General features: G+C 35.1%; 1 protein-coding gene across 12 annotated transcripts in view; it reads right to left on the bottom strand.

The window, feature by feature from the left end:
* Positions 1–17,639, bottom strand: part of KDM6A (lysine demethylase 6A) — a 198,304-nt gene that overhangs the window by 7,937 nt on the left and 172,728 nt on the right. For 10 of the 12 annotated variants that reach the window (XM_019717929.3, XM_019717926.3, XM_019717933.3 and 7 more), the window contains 3 exons: positions 15,626–15,740; positions 12,766–12,953; positions 11,641–11,782 (listed from right to left, as the gene is read on the bottom strand). In XM_019717929.3, coding sequence (XP_019573488.3) covers positions 11,641–11,782; positions 12,766–12,953; positions 15,626–15,740 — 445 coding nt within the window. Of the gene's footprint in view, positions 1–11,636; positions 11,783–12,765; positions 12,954–15,625; positions 15,741–17,639 lie in introns of those variants that run through there. The other 2 variants (XM_088794906.1, XR_012493466.2) reach the window with 2 other exon arrangements.

The following is a 17,639-nucleotide window of genomic DNA, read 5'->3' as shown; positions in this document are numbered from 1 at the left end:
ACAGTGTGAGCTGCGCCCTCCACAACTAGACTGAAACAACTACTTGACTTTGGAGCTGATGGGTCCTGGAAAAACACACTTAAAAAAAAAAAAAAAGGTAGCAGTTGGAATAGGAGGAAAATTGAGAGACAGACACTCTTCTTGAGTCCACAGCAGTGAGCAGGTCCTAAACAAAGGATGTGATTCAATCGAAGGGTAGGGAAAAATAAATAGAAAATAAAGAGATTTAGGGAAAGGATCCTAGGGAAGACACAGATATAATATTCAAGACTTAACAGTAATCTGTTCTGCTTTGATTAATTCCAGTCTTTGATTTTATATGAAGGTAACGTTTGAGTGTATTGAAAAGCTAAAAAATAAAGTCAAACAAAATCAGGGTTGTTTGTCATTTCCTCTTCATTTTAGTTTTACTAAATTTTAATAAATTTACCTTACATAAATTAAGAATTCAATTTATTAAAAACCACATTTTAAATCACTAGCGAAAAGTGTGAAAATGTAGAAGACATGCTGCTTTTAATAAATACATTTTACGAACAGGGTCAGAAATGTTTTCAGGAGATAGAGAAGCAAGGAATTCTTTTACTTTTAAGGATCAATGTGGTTTCAGGACCCAAACTCTGCTTTCAGTTGTGAATGAAAGACTACCACAAAAAGGCAGGGAAGATTAAAGATAGCTCTGGCTTAAAAGAAAACCAAGAAAATGCTGACTGAGGGCTTGGTGTATTTGAGGTTATACAGCAGAATCTAATTCTCCCAAAAACCAATCTGCAAAGATGACATCTAAAAAAGGATAGAATTTTAGAGAATGACTTCACATAGGGGATAGAAATGAAAATATACTTGAAATATTAGAAGAAAACTGAAAACGATAATATGAGAACAAATGACCATGCCCAATATAATCACAAATCAATACAGTAGGCAAAAGATAAACAGACATAGTACGCCATGGATGCTAAAAGGAGGGAGAGCTCATCTTCAGGTGATGGGAGGTAGAAATCACAGAAGTTTACATAAAGAAGTTGTCAATTTAGATGTGAGCAGGAAGGAGAGGTGGGCAGAAGGCACCTTCCTGGCAGAAGGAATGCCATGAGCATAGTATGGGGATTACTTAGGGAATAAATAACTGTTCTTATAAGATTTTTAATCATAGGATGAAGTTTGTAGGGCAGGAGAATAAAGGAATGAAACTATAGTGATATCGTATGTCGAAGTTAAGACAACACTGGGGATTACTCTGACATTCTGGGGGCAAGTTTCCAAAGGAAGTTCCCAAATGTCAGTGTGGAGACAGATGAAGCACGAGTTAACTTGATATGGCACTTTTAAAGTCTTTATGGTAACAATCTCAGCCACTAAGTATATGGTGTACAAATTAGAGTATACCAAGAGGCGCCTTGCCTTGCACAATCCCTCTTACTGAAAGAGTCATGCAGGAAAAGCCAACACATGAGCCCTCATAACACACTTGCCACCTGTCACTCCAGGATTGTGACCCCTAGGACAACAGAGTGTCTGAATGTGAATAAGACATCTAACAGTTTCATTTAAACCTACCACATGGCTGAAAATCAAGGTCTCAGTCAATGATAAAATGAGTATCTTAAGAATTTTAAACCCTTGGATAGAAAAAAGCAAGCATACAAAAGCAAATATATGTTAACCATGAGAAAGCACAGAGTTTTAGAATTTTTAGATTTCATTTGCTCAATGTCATCACAAAGCAGTGTATATTTAACCCAACAGTTTATTAGAAGACCCCCAAGGACAACAGCACAGGGATCTATGCTAACCATGGACTGGTCTTCGTGACTATACCCTCTTATTCAATTATTAGGCCAACTGATTATGACCAGAGTTGCAGAACACCTCATTTATCCATTTAAAAATGGGAATCAAAGGGGAAAGGGAGTTCTTAACAGTTTGCTTTCATTTATGTTCAATACCTATGTGCCTGTGATAAAGTGTATAGTATATATATAGGGTAATAATGTATAATATGTGTGAAAGCATAAAAAATATTGTTAGTTCTGAAAGAGATCTAATCTAGAGTATCCGTAACTTGCCTGATCACAGGATTCATGTAGGCCACTGTGACAGAGATTCCCATGGTTCTTCTCACAGAGCTTTAAATTTACTTGTTAGAAAAAGACTAGAAATCTTTTCATAAGAGTCTTGGGTGATTCTTATGATCAGGCAAGTAAAAACCAGTGCAAAACTCTTACTTCAGAAGTGATAAAGTTGGAAACAATGTCTAACATTTGTAATAATATTTTTCAATAAACAAGTGTGGTAACTTCACAAATCATGTTTTTGTATGATTAGAGCCTTAAGAGACCACAGAAAGATGCAGGGTAGGTAAGAGCATCCTAGAGCTAGATTGCCTGGGTTCAAATCTCAGCTCCACCCATACTTATTCTCTGTGCCTCAGTTTCCTCAACTGTAAAAAGGGGACACCTAACTTACAGAGAGCTATTATGAGGGATGTTATATAACATGATTAAATTAGTACCTGGCAGCCAGTGATCTATATTTGAATTTGACATGTTAAAACTCTTAAATTGTGTTAAAATAATTATAATTACTAAATTGGAGTTATTTTTTTAACTTGAAAAAAACTGCAATGACTGCCAATTGAAAAGAAGACAAAACAAATTATTTAAAATGGGTTTGTTTATTAGTCTAGATTCCATTAAGTCAGGATTTCTCAACACTACTGTTAATTATTTTTTGTGGGGGGATAATTTTTTGTGGGGGCTGTCCTGTTCATTATAGGATGTTTAGCAATATCCCTGGCTTCTAACCACAAAATATCAGTAGCACCCCTTCCACTCAAATCAGGACACTGCCGTATGTCCCTTGGGGATGGGGGTGAGGGGAGGCAAAATTGCCCACAGTTGAGAACCACTGTACTAGGTCCGTGAATATTAACTAACTTAAAAAACAGAAGGTGATAGAAGTTTCTATAATTAATAACAACAGTTACCATTTACTGAGTGCTTACTCCATGCTAAGAACCACATGTACTCCTAAAAGTTATATTAGAAAGATACAATTATTATCCTCATTTTTTCAGAAAAAGAAACAAAGACTAATAGGCATAGTAATTTGCCCATGGTCCCGCAGACAATAAATGGAGAAGCTAAGATGTGAAGGCTAGATTCCAAACAACTACACAATACTGCCATGCTTGTAATATTTCACTGGGATATTAAATAGCACAGACTCTAAGACTCAGAAAAATTAAAAAGGAACAGCAAATAACGAAAACATAGCAATCACATATACACAATAGGCACAGATAAAGTACATAAAGTATTAATATTGTGAATATAAGATGGTACCTTTAAAAACCGAAATATAAAAACAGTACTTTATAAGATAGATGGTCAAAAGAATGATAAAATGATATGACAAGAAATTAAGTTTGTGGGGAGTGGTTTCCAATGGACTCGATACTGTGGAAATTTTAGAAAATTAACTTTCTACTCGCCAGCATACTACTTACTGTCTGATATGCTCCTCCTAAATCTAAGACTTCCTAATATTGAAAATTTCAGAGGAAAATGGGCTCTTTGGCATTCTATTTTTGACATTTCAAAATGTACTGAACTTACTATCATGTTGATTTAAGTGGAACCAACAAAGTAGTTGAAGAAATCAGAATTTCCAACATATCAGAAACACTATCATTAAATTAGCTTGTTAATAGTCCACAGGATTGTAACAATTTATACCGTATTTATTGGAGTTGGCCTTATCTACTATTGAGATTAAACCATTCCACTGCATCTAAAAGAATCTATTCTGAAAGCCTGTTATCTATAGGGAAATCTAATCATTACCAATAGTATCCAGAGTCCACATAATGCATTATCATTTGATTCCTTTCAAGGGTCCTGTCAGAAGGACTACTTCAATGCTAAAACATAATGAATGTATGAGTCTTAGGCAAGTGAACTAAAAAAAGAGCCTTAGCGCTATACAGGGATAAATGTAGGACAAAGCAATCTATCTCAAATGGGAATCACGAATTTACAAAGAATGAGGGTTTCTCTTAGCTCTCAACTAGCTTAAAATTAAAACCAAAGGATAAAAACTGTATACTATGATGAAGATGGATCAAAAGTAGCAATATCCCCACCCTTAATTATTTTAAGCGTTAAAGTGCCTATTTACTACAACTTGATTTACTAAGGACCCACTAATAGAAATATCTATCACATAGTTTATATGGGAATGGGACAGGAGTTTACCAAAAATAAAAATCAATATTTCTTCTGAAAAAATGTACAACCCAAATAATTATGAGAAAAACAAAACAAGAAGAAAAAACCCTCATAGGTCTAAAAGAGACTAAAGACACAATGACTACACACTGAATTCAATACGAACCTTGATTCAATCTAGATTGGGGTGGTGGAGTGGGAAGGGTAAAGAGCATAAAAAAAATTAAATCGTGTATATATACCACAACTACTATTCGGCGGTAAGATGATATAGGAACATTTGTGACAACATGGATGGATCTTGAGAGTGTAATGCTGAGCGAAATAAGTCAGACAGAAAAAGCAGAGAACCATGTGATTTCACTATGTGGTATATAAACCAAAAACAACAAAAGAACATGACAAACAAATGAGAAACAGAAACTCATAGACACAGACAACAGTTTAGTGGTTACCAGAGGGTAAGGGGGTGGGGGGTGGGAGATGAGGGTAAGGGGGATGAAATATATGGTGATGGAAGGAGAACTGACTCTGGGTGGTGAACACACAATGGGATTTATAGATGATGTAATACAGAATTGTACACCTGAAATCTATGTAATTTTACTAACAATTGTCACCCCAATAATTTTAAAAAATAAAAAAGATAAAAAATAAAAAAATTTGGGGTAGTTGGGGGAAATTCAAATATGGACTGCATATTAACTGATTACTATTGAATTTCACATTTCTCACATATGGTAAATTGTACTGTGGTTATGAGACTATCCTTATTAAGCGATGCGGGTTGAAGTATTTGAGGTGACATGTCATAATGTCTGCAGATGCAGACATTAGTTTTTCATATGACTCAGCTGAGAAAGTATGTGCACATGTGTGTATATAGAGGCAGCTAAATAAGTGTGGCAAAAACTTATCTGATGAATCCAGATGAGGTTATATAAGTATTCATTGTATTATTCTTTCAACTTTTATAGAGTAAAAAAAATTTCAAAAATAAAAGTTGAAGAAAAAAGTATAAACAACTTTGGGGGAGCATGTGGCAATGCATTATATGCAAATTTTATACATTTTAAAGGAGAATAAGATATATTAACATGGAAAAATTGTCATAGTTCAATGAATTAAAGGAAGAGATCAGTAGCTTTAGGTTTATAGTTTTCCTTAATTCATTTCTTTGTGTGGGCACTGCTCTACTCTAAAGCTAATGGTTTAGAAAACTCAATAGCTAACAAGTGGGGCTTAAACTTGAGATACTTAAAAGTTCTAAAGAAGGAGAAACTAAGTTTGCTTGCAATATATGTGGTATGTAGAAAAAGTTTATGTTCATTTAAACAGTAAAAATAAATCAAAAGAAAAATTATGCACTGAGCTTTCACTAAAATTTTCCTAAGGAATTAGGCTGTGAACTTTTCAACTCAAGTTCACTGCATTATGAAATGAAAGAAATAATCAAGATAATGAATAGTCTTTTGACTCATGATAATGTAGGAGGTATTTGGAAGAATGTGAAGTAGAGTATGGAAATTAGTGTATTTTAGTAAAATAGCTAGGATATAAAAATTGAAAGAGATTTACTAAATGACTTAGATAAAGCACGTTATAGAATTGCAGGGCTCTAAAAGACTTGAACTTGAAAATACAAAGAAAAAAAGTGATATTGACTTGTTTAAGTAACTACTGGTAATTCATTCTCAAAATGATAAGGATAGTAGGTGACAATAGGAGATAACACCATTTCCCATTATTAAATCACTTAGTATAAATACATATTATACATATTATAATCCCAAAGGTTTTTCATAAATTTTGCACAAACTGATTGGTACTGAAACTTGGCCTGGGGCTTTTTATAGTTTTCACTTAGCTCATCAGAGTAAATGTATGCTTTACTGCAGAAATATTAATGAATTTGATTCCAGGATACTGGCACACTCCCTGCTAAGAGGGTAAAATATAAATGCACTGTATTACTTACTAAATCCAAAGAATTCTGAATACCGAAACAGATTTGGCCTAAAGGGGTTTAGGACAAGGGACCATGCAGCTGTAGTACTACTTCTGTGAAATCTTTCCTGAATGTTCCCCTCTCAGAAGTGTCTTTCTCTGTGCTCCGCTGAATTTTGTGTGTGTGTGTGTGTGTGTGTTTACATTTTCCATCATTAGAGCAAAGATCATGTATTTTAGTGTTTTGACTATTTCCCCATTTAATCAATGTACCTTTATCACGTAGCATAACACCCGGAGCACCAACTTATTTCACAATAAATAATAAACAAATACGAAATGGGTAAATTTTGCTTACATTCTTTTTAACTGAGCAGACTTACCATTTAACTATAAAGACCTGAAAAACTACACATTGTAGATTCACAGTATTTATGAACTAAAAATAATAATTCAGGGAGAAAGTTAAGGAAGAGGACTATCTTTGCACATCTTCTCTATTCCACTTCTTACATTTAGCTGATATTTTTTCTTTTAAAATAACCTACAATTGATATGCTCAATGTACACTGAACTAATGCTTTACTGAAACATAATTCAGAGGGGAAAAAAAGAGGAGGTATAAAAAAGTGCAGTTCATACTAAAGATGGTTTAAAATACCAAATAGAGTGGTAAAAACAAACAGAAAGTTCAAGTACACATCCAAAGGCAGCATTGGGAGACATGGCTGACAAGGTAAGTGGGGGTCAGATTTGAGGCACAAATGGGGATTTTAAAGAAAGTTTACATTTGTGCCTTAGTATGTTTAGAATAGTTGGCCGCTGGTGACCTCAGCAAGAGAAGTGACAGGGACATATTGAAGGTAGAAAGCCACACCGTCATGGATGGTGGAGTGACCAAGAGATGAAGACAATGACTGAAAGCAGAGGGAAGGAATGGCAAAGGAGAACCGTTTCTTAAGAACTGGTACAGCTCACAAGCCAGAACAAACCAGTACCACTTCCTTTGCTGGCAGGATACTAGATTTGAGGATCAAAGCAATGATGTGGATACAATTTTACAGCTGAGCTTGTGAAAAAAAACAAAACCCTTCCTTCTCTATTCTCCTCCATGTTCTCTCCTGACCTTTATCTAATTCACCTATTTGTTTTTCTTAAATATTCTCCAAGTACTGTCCCCAACTCTTCTTCCTCTCAAGGCAATCACAAACCAATAGGTAACTAGAAGACTCCCTAGTAAGTCAGCTCTGACTTTGCTCTCTGGAGTTTTGTTTTATTTCCTACAACCTGTGCTAAACAGCTCTATCCAACTATTTTACCAGCTCTTCAAACTTCTCACTGTCCCAAAATGAAGTCCTGTGGCATAGATACACACAAGTGGCTTTTATGTAAGGCAGACATGGGCTTAAATCCTGGCTCTAACCAAGTGGGTGACCTTGGGGATGCTGTGAGGTATAAAGGAAATACAATCTGGGAAGCATTCTGCTCAGTGCTTGGCTAAGTACCAAGCTCAATTTATTAACCAGTATTACTAAACCATCTAGAACCCAGACTTGAAAACCCAAAGTATCTTTGATTCACTCCTCTCTCTTGTCATCTGGAAGCTTATTCTATTTATCTAACTGCTAGAAACTAGATCTTTATGAAACTCAAATTAGATATTAGTTAAAAACCCACCAAAACTCTCCAACAGAATAGCCTTAAGTTTGGCATTCAGTGCATGATCTGCCACTAAGAACTTTTACAACTTATCTTATTCTACTACTCATCACACATTGTGCCCAAGCCAGAAGGCACCACCAACTGTCATCAACATAGATATGGCAGAATTGTGTCACATACACACTTAAGCTCATGCAAATAAATGGTATGGGAGGAATTTAGGAAGGAGGGCAAAGCAAGTAGGTGGTGGGGAGAGAGTGAAAGCAGGAAGAAAAGATGAGTGGCGTGAGTATGCATTTGCCATTTCTCTAGGCGGTCTGAGTTCCTCTGATCCTCTTGCAGGGTAAATAGCTTACCATGCTGAGATGATTTGAACAGTACAACAGGGCCTCTACATATAAGCCAACTGTTTTATTTTTGCCCGATGCTCAACTGAATAAAAGGGATTTATTCCCTCACTGGAGGAAAATGTGATTATGTTGGACTGAAGGAGACATGGTATGTTATGTATACTATTATTTTATGGATGAACTGAAGAATCTTTCTCATAGTGTAAGAGTTTGGTCTTAAGCTGATTTTAAGTGCTATTCCTCTCTCCTCACTCTACCTCCACATCTTCAACCTTCATGCACAAAGTTTTACTTGAAAACAGGACCTATATTAGATATATCTCACTCACTAACACACACAATACTTCTCAGTGCCTAGCCCAGAGCGTGGGGCATTACTGACTGGTGAAAAGTACATTTTTAGCAATAAATGAATGAATGTATTTTTTTTACAAAAAGCTTATAATAAAGCAAGGAAAGGCTGAGAGGCCTGGATTTATGCTTAACATTTTCAATTGTGTGATGGCAAAAAGAGTTCACTAATCACATCTCAAGACGGCTCAGGCTGGGGGCAGAATTGCTAATATAGTAAGGAATACAATCAAGATTCAAATGATGGGACATTTTGTAATGAAGGGTAAAAATAGAGTAAGATAAGCATTTAAGTGCATTTAGGTTAAAAAATATATATAAGGAAGGCATTAGGAACAATAGTATCACCAGTAATTTTAAGTGAAAAAACACCCAAATGTATGTATTCAATTTCAATATAAGACAATTTTATAACAAATATGATGCAAGTGTCAATGCTCAACGTGTCAACTGTTAAGAGGGACAATAACAAATTGGAAGGATGGGTAGAATGGATGAAAAAGATGATGACAGAGGTAAGAGATGTTTAACTTAATTAAGACCAGGTAGGAAGAACAGACTACAACAATGAAGTTTCCTTGACTCCTTTTTCCCACTTACACCACCCAATTTATGAACAAGTCCTTTGAGCTTTAGCTCCACCAGTCCCTAAATTTAATCCCTCTCTCCACCCCCATGGGTAAATGTCTGTCCAGGTTCATCTGTCCAGTTAACAACTGCCGCCTAAATGCACCCCCCCCCCCCCCCCCCACACACACTTCTGCTTCTAACCTTGCTCCTTGGAATCCATTCTCTACAAAGCAACCAGATTCACTTTCTTAAAGTTAAAATTAGAACCTATCCCCCATCTGCTTAAAATCCTCTAATGGTACATCCAGAACTAATATATAAACTTCTTTCCATGTCCTAAAAGTCCATGTCCAATCTGGTTCTTGTTTACCTCACTGAGCTTATTTACCACCCCTTTCTTTCTCTCACTCCGCTATGGTCACAATGGCCTTTTTGTCCTATAAACATACCAAAGTTGCTCCCAATTGAGTCTTGTTCCCTGGGCCTGAAACGTTCTACTCCTAGATCTTTGCATGGCTGACTCCATCTCATTATTAAGGTCTAAGCACAAAACTCATTTTTTAAGACAACTTCCCTGACCACTTTACAAAAAGCAGCACTCCCATCCCACCCCCAATCCATATATTAACTATTTTATCTTATTTATTTTACTCATCAGTAATTTATTTATCTGTCTGGAGGTCTCTCTGTCTTGCTCCACTAGAGATTAAGTCTGCTGAGGGCAGGGATTTTTAACTTACATATCACTATGTGTATCATCAGTGCCTAGAACAGTGTTTTTGGTATAGAGCTGGCTCTCAAACACTTGCTGAATGGGATTTATTCTACATAAATCCCAAATATACTTAGGGACTTGGGACCAAACGACAGGCAAATTTTAGGTCAATTTTTAAAGAACTTTCAAGAATGATAGGGAGGTAATGAGAATGTTCAAGAAGTTCCTGGATGACCACAAATTATGAATGCTGCAGAAAGGATTACTGTATAAGTAGGTGTTTTTACTAAATGACCTTTAAAATCCTTTCCCATTATAAAATCCTAATCTATCCAAAATGTAACGAGTCACTTTCAGTCCATACAGCTATTAGATAAATAGTTTCTTTACTGTACCATCCCTTTACCTTCAGGTGATATGAATTATGCCTCTAGTTTATGCCTAGCTCCAATTTACTAAGCATCTTTAGATACTTTAGATAATTTCCCCCTGCAAGTAACCCTGAACTTGCTATTCAGAGCCAAGTACCATTCTGATATATAATAGGATAAATGGATAGACAACCCCTACACCTCACTACCAATTACATGTATAGAGTATGGTACCTAAGACCCAACTTTTTCAAGAATTTGTACATTACTTGGTATGGTTTGGTTTTTGTTACCTTTTGCCTCCTCCCACTACTTCTGCCCAGGACTAGATAAAACAGTGCAACTGATAAAGGACTGTATCATAAGATAATCCATTGGCATGTTACCTGGGCCACACAATTTTTGTTTGGATAAAAATTTGGATTGAGGTTTGAAATCATTTTAATAAGCCAGGATTACTTTCAAAAGACAGTATTTTAAAAACAACATGTAATGACCAAATTAATATAGCTGCAGAAGAAACACTTAAGTATTATTTTAACAAAGACAAATTTATTTTTTTCAGTGAGTATAAAGCAGTGTATTCCCAAATGAGTTTTTGAGATCAATTCTTCAAAAGATACTGGTCAAACAAATAGATTATAACCCTGGGAAATACAATAGATTATAACCCTTCTCCCCCATTCACAAAACCCACCAACACTTTAGTCGTTAAAACATTTTACAAAAAATAAAAAAATAAAAATAAAAGACTTGAACTTTCTCTAATTCATCATGTCCCATTATTTCTTTGACCAGAACTCCCCACCTTTTCGGAGTAGGGGTAGTAGTAGAAAACACAGTTTAGGGAAACACTGCTATATAGCACCATTTGAAAATGTTGCTTCTAAATAGATTTACAAAATAATTAGGATAGAAACTGTAACAATAAATGAGAAGCTTACTAGGATATGTGTATTCAAATAACTTGTATTATACATGTTTAAAGCTGCTAAGAAAAGGGACAATTATAAGATGAATGATTTAATGAAAACAATAAAAAAATTAACATTTTAGTCAAATCCCTATATTAAATGGTAATTTCTCTGTACAGGCAATTATATAGTGATGTCGTTCCCTCCCCCAATATTAAGGGCAGTCTGTCAATATTAAAACTAAAGTTCTCCTAGGAAGCAGGTGATTCAGAGGATAATGGGGAAGGACAGGTTTGTGAATCTACTGGTTTAAAATCATTTGTGCCTTTTGTTCCTCTTTATACACTAGTGTACTGACTACTTGGGAGGGAAATATACTTTTAACATGTGGATTATAGTATTACATTTTGCTAGACTTCTGGACCATTTTGTTTTGATGTCAATAGAATTCTATGGTAGGGGGGAAGTATTGAATAGTTAACACTCCCCCAAAAGAGAGGGACTACAGCAGTTTTAGAAAGCACTTACTTAATCATTTCAAAAAGCTTTGGATCTGAGACCTTGATATTTCGTGCCATATTCCAGGAAAGATGAACCATGGGTACTATTGACTTCACACTTTGCAATTTGTTCCATTCGTACCGTTCCACTGCCAATTTATACTGGCAGGCTAGGGAAAAAAAAACAGTTATAAAGCAACCCAAAGTACCAAAAGATATGAAGATAACCATTATCACCTTCTCGGGTGACATCATCAACACTAATTCTGAAAACCTTAAAACATTATAAAAATAATTGTGTTTTTGATAACTATGGTAACAATAACAGTAAAGAGTGCTTTGTAACTATGTGCCAGGCATTGTGTTGAGCTATTTTCATACATTATCTCATTTAATCTTTAGCATCACTGTATTAATTTTATTACCCCCATTATACAGATGAAAAAACTGAGGCCCAGAGAGATTATATAACTTGCCCAAAGTTGCAAGAGCCAGGCCCTGGTCCTAATCCAGGTCTTTCTGGCTCCAAAGGTCATATTCTCTTAAGTATTTACTGCCTGAAGGTAGGCATAATCCAAGGCAGGATTTTGACATAACAGGGCTATTCATGAGAGATACTAGATAAAAGAAAAATTTAAAAGAATGAACAACCACTTTACTTTCTCCCATAAAGGGTTTTCTTTATAAAAGAAAACCAAGCACTCTAAAAATTATTAAAAGTATATCTTCCTCACTCCCTCCACTGCTTCATTTGTTCTTCTGCCAGCTGAAAGCAGGTTACAATGGAGCACTATAGGATGGTGGAACATGGGGCCCAGAATCACTGCATGGATGAAAGCTACCCATTGATCACAAATACCCATTTTGGAGTATTACGTGAGGAATAATAAATGTCTATTGCTTTTGAAAAAAAAATAGAAGGGTATTTTCCTTGTATATAAAGACATACATTTGTTATATGCTGAGATCTACAGTCTTGAATTTCTTTTTGTTAACTTGAATTTAATTTCCTGTACTTTAAATGACATTTTTATTCAAGGAAACACTCTTCTTCCAATTTTTGGTGAGTTATATTCCAAGAAAAAAAGAATAGACCTATTAGATACAATCCTTTATAAATTAAACTTTTTTTTTAGCATATTCTTTAAAATACCTGTAAGTGGACCAACATTCCAAGCAATGTTGTTGCACCAGCCAATAGCCTGAACCCAATGAACAGTGCCTGCATTTATCCAGACCAAATCTCCGGGTCGCTGAATAAACCTATACACTGGAACATTTGCTTCATAAAGATCTTCAAGGTTGGGCCACCAAGAACCCATTAGGAAATTCAAATTATTTCTGAAACAAGAAAAAAATAACGCAAATGGATCAAGTACTTTAATAAGCTCCTTATAAAACTAGAAGACAATGTTAAGTTTTAAAATTATGCTCATTCACTGCATTGAAACTTAACTGCTTCTGCAGTAAGAACTGTTGTACGTAAAGTAAGCAAAATTTATTACAGTTAATAAGTATTAGATGACTTATTGAAAGATCAGTATTATTACCTTGGGGTGATTTTTCAAAGATCCAAATGAAATCCAAACCTACTTTTTAAGTAATGCTTATATATATTTTAATTTCACTTCACTAAAGACTATTTTGATTCATTGAACCCTTCTCCCTGGAGTACCTAGAAATCTCTAAAAGATAAATGGAAGGTGGAGCTGACATCAAGTCATTTAAATCCATAAAAACGAAAACTATGGCAGATAAAGTACTAGGAACTTCTATTTCTGAGGGAAAGTAGGAAACAGAGGTGGTCTCTACTGCTATTCTGAATTCTAAGCAGGAAAGGGGACAGGATGTCAGTCTCTGTACGATTTTGATGACTGGTTGACTAAAACCAGGCAGTTGAAAAAACTTTTATCGAAAATGAACAATCATACACATGCATAATAACCACCACCACCGATATACTTTGGAAACATTCTACAGATCATATTACTAAGTTTTACTTTACAATGCAGCTTCTTCTTATTCTACTTCATCATGATACAATATGAAGTATTTTTCAGACTACATAACAACTTTTCCTATAAAAGAATTTTGTAAAAATCAATTAACTACTTTAGATTTTACATTTTGGGGAAGGAAGAACTCGCAGAGTGGAAACGTTCCTTTCCTTAAGACCTAAGAAACAAACTTCACTTTATTTCTGTGTCTTGTGCTAAAGGATATATGATAAAGTGTAACTTTAAATTATTTTCATTGATTTAAATATCTTTTTCTTTTGTCTAGATCAAGGGTTGGCAAATCCAGCCTACTGCCTGTTTTTGTAAATAAAATTTTTTTATTAAAACATAACCATGCCCTTTCATTTACATATTATACATATGACTGCTTATGTGCTGCAATGACATAGTAGTGACAGAGATCGTATGACCTGCAAAGCCTAAAACATTTATTATCTGGATCTTTATGAAAAAAGCTTACCAACCTCTACCTCTATCTAGATGGAATCTTAAGTCTTATTTTTTTTTCCTTAAAAAATGCAAGGCTCTTGAAAGTCTCAAACAATGCCAATGGTAGCCTAATTGCAAGGGGATAGGATTGGCTTACTGTTTGTGATAGGGTTAAGTAGATAAAGTCCAGAAAAAACTTGCCAATAAAGCAAAATACAGCTACAAACACCAATCCTAGCTCTACTTCACCCATGTGTTGCCGCCATATAATTGGTGAAAAACAAAAAGGCAAACAAGCAACCAAGTAAGCAAGACCAAATTATCAACCAATTAAAAAAAACAAAGAAAAAGAAAATTAAACTTACAAAACAGGAAGCACCCTTTTAAATCCATTCAAATGAATGGTTATTTCAAGAAAGACGTTATTTAAAACCATAAAACAAACTACTGACATCGTCAATACCAGTCAATATCAAAATCAACAATCCTTATGTAAAACAAAATTATACTTAAATGCTGAGGTAGCAAGTGCTATTTCTGCGACTTAGTTAAATTTACCTAACCCTACATGCTAACTTGATATTTTTATTATTCCCAAGTTCAAGCTTTTTAGACATCATCTTCCTATTCTAATTATCTCTGTTCCCAGGTTACCTCTCAATTTAGACAGGAATCCCTACTTAGAAATAATGAACATGTATCACTGTAATGCAGCTGCAATAACATACTCTCAAAGTTTAAGAAATAAAAATCTTTCGGTAGCAGAATGGAGATTTTCTGTTCTTTCTCTGCTACTACCAGGCTGCTGGTCCATCAAAGCAAGTACAGATTAAAGTTATTTAATCAGAGCATTTGAAACTTTAAAATTCCACATCTTACATCAGTGAGAGTAAGTCTCTTACATCAGTAAGAGAGTAAGTTTCCATTTAGACAAATAGTTAAGTTTAAACCAATGAAAACAATTCCAAGGTACCCTTTAGCACAAGAAAGAAATAATTGAAGGCTATTTCTAAGATTCTAGGAATGGAGCACTTCCACTATGTGAGTTCTTTCAATTATTAAAAAAATCTGCAATAGTTGATTAAATTTTATAAAATTCCTTTATAGGAAGTTACCAAAGTAGTTTTAAAAATAAATTATATCATGATGATATGGCAAAAAGTACTGTGTTCAGCTTGAGTTATTAACAACCTATAAGGGTGCTCAATTATCGAATCCCTTCCACTTTTAAAACCATTTATAGTAAAACAATTTTTCTTGAAATACAGATCTTTCACATGAACAAGTATTTATGTATCAACTGTTTAATTAGCTTAATAAACACTCAATTTTTCTATCCTCTAAATTCAAGACTATTACTATTGGATGAAGTGGTTCAAGGCACCTTTAAGAATTCCCAGTAACACAAAACAATAGGCTTGGAACCAAATCATTTAAATGAATTTTCTGCTGAATGGTAAGTGAAAACTGGTTACATGCATTAGGACATCCAGCTTAGTAAGTTGTCCTTTACAATTACTGTTTTTGAATAATTATGTTTAAAGAAAATTTAGTTTGGAAACCTACTTTTCACAGAAATCATTCAGAACACCCCAGTAACCTTCAGGAACAACAAACCATTCACAGTCACCTGGACCAATATTTATGTTAACTGAACAGAAGTTGTTATTTTCTTGATGACCTGAAATGTAGAAAGAAAAACAAAATCAGCATACTATAAATTCTACAGAAAATGTGTCTTTAGAAATGAAACTTTAGAAATGTTCAACAGAGAATGCTGTAGTGGTATTTAGTTGTTCAGCATTTTTGTGCCAAGTCTAGTTTTAGAGCCGAGTTTGGTCAACTTCTAACTTACACAGTTACAGCCTCTGTGGAAGGCAATCTAAATCATGGTTAAAAGCTTAGGTTCTAGAGCCAGGCTAGTCATTATGTGAATCTGGACAAGTTGTTAAATCATTCTGACTCAGTTTCCTTATATACAAGACTAGATAATAATGACTCCAATAAATCACTGTGTTGTTTTGGGGATCAATGAATAATGACTGCTTCAAACAGTACCTAATATATGGTAAGTAATGAATGTTAGCTGTTATTGATATCATTACCACTTCTTTCTAGTGAACTAACCCCCATTTCTCAGAGATAGTATTAATTAGGACATCAGTAAAGAGACAAGAAGTCTGCTTTTCAAAATGTACTGCATGAGTGGTATTGACAAAAATGGCAGAGCAGGGAACTCTTCAGAAACATCAAAAAGACAAACAAACAAAACAAAAACAAAACATAAACCAAAACAAAACCAAAAAAAAAACCTTGTAAAAACTGTCAGAAGCAACTTTCCCAGAACTCTGAGTGACAGTCCAAGTTTATAGCAGCCAAGTGAATTCTTGACCAGAGGAAAGGCAACTTAAACATGGTAGGAGTTTTTATTTCATAGCAGTTTAACTTACCTTATTTCCCACCCCCACCACTGGTGTGGTGGTTGACTTCAAAACAGCCTGTGTTCACAGTGTTAGTGTCCCTGGCTTTGGAGGGAGCAGAGTGGATCTTGTTTCCAAAGAACTGTGTTTTTCTGTTTTGACCTGACTGGAGTTTCCCCAAAAGACAGAAGGGGCTTCTCTTTGTTTCATATACCTCAGAACTCTATCAGAAGTGTTTCAGTGGAGGAGTTTCCCCCAAAACATTGAGAGACAAATAAACTTACGCTAATGGGGAAAAACAAACAAACAAACAAACACCCATAATAACAACAACAACAAAATACGCAGTTGGGGCAAACAACAGACATGCAAAGGCTAGGGAGGAAAAGCTGGGGAGTGAGACTGGGGGTGGGGGTGGGGTGGGAGGGAACAAGCGCTTTGACAAGTTCCTGTGTGTATTGGAGAATTCAGAAAGCCACACGCTTATCCAGGACAGGACACATGTTCAGAAAAACACTAAGACTAAATGAGCTTTAACCTCTTGTTGATCTTTAGGCTCAGCTCTAAGCTAGGAGGTGAAGGTTACAAGTAGAGTTGTAAATGACATGGCTAAGTGTAGGAGTGACTCAACAAAGACGCAATCTGCAAAGACCTGGAGAATTCTTTTTTTCCTCCCCTTTTCTTTCTGTTCTTTTCCCCATTTTTCTTTCTTTTTTTAAGTACCAGACATTTAACAAAATCTCTATCAGATCACTGGCTAACTGCTCAGATAATGGAAGGGAGACTTGAGTGACCACACACGAAAAGGAATAGTTTTTGTACAAGTAGTGTAGAAAAGTCACTAAGCAAATAGACAATTGTAGCTCACAGTATGCAACAACATACCATGCAGAGGTAGGAGAATCTGATTTCTGTAATTGCTACATTATAATATTCAAAATGTCAAAACACTAGCAGAGCAGTACTCTAAAGGAACAGACTTCAGGGACCACATCCTACAGAGACTCTGTACAGCCGTTAAAAAACACACTGAAAACGCCAGTTTTCAACAAAAAATTATGAGGCAAATGAAGGAAGAAAGGGAGGAAGGGAAAGAGGAAAGGAGGAAGGGAGAAATAAACAGATTATCAATGAAGAGACAGAAATTATAATACCGAAAT

This window comes from Rhinolophus sinicus, chromosome 18, assembly GCF_057876585.1.
Source record: "Rhinolophus sinicus isolate RSI-liver-muscle chromosome 18, RSI-T2T, whole genome shotgun sequence".
In the NCBI taxonomy this organism is placed as follows: domain Eukaryota; kingdom Metazoa; phylum Chordata; class Mammalia; order Chiroptera; family Rhinolophidae; genus Rhinolophus; species Rhinolophus sinicus.
This window is presented reverse-complemented; position numbering and strand designations above follow the sequence as displayed.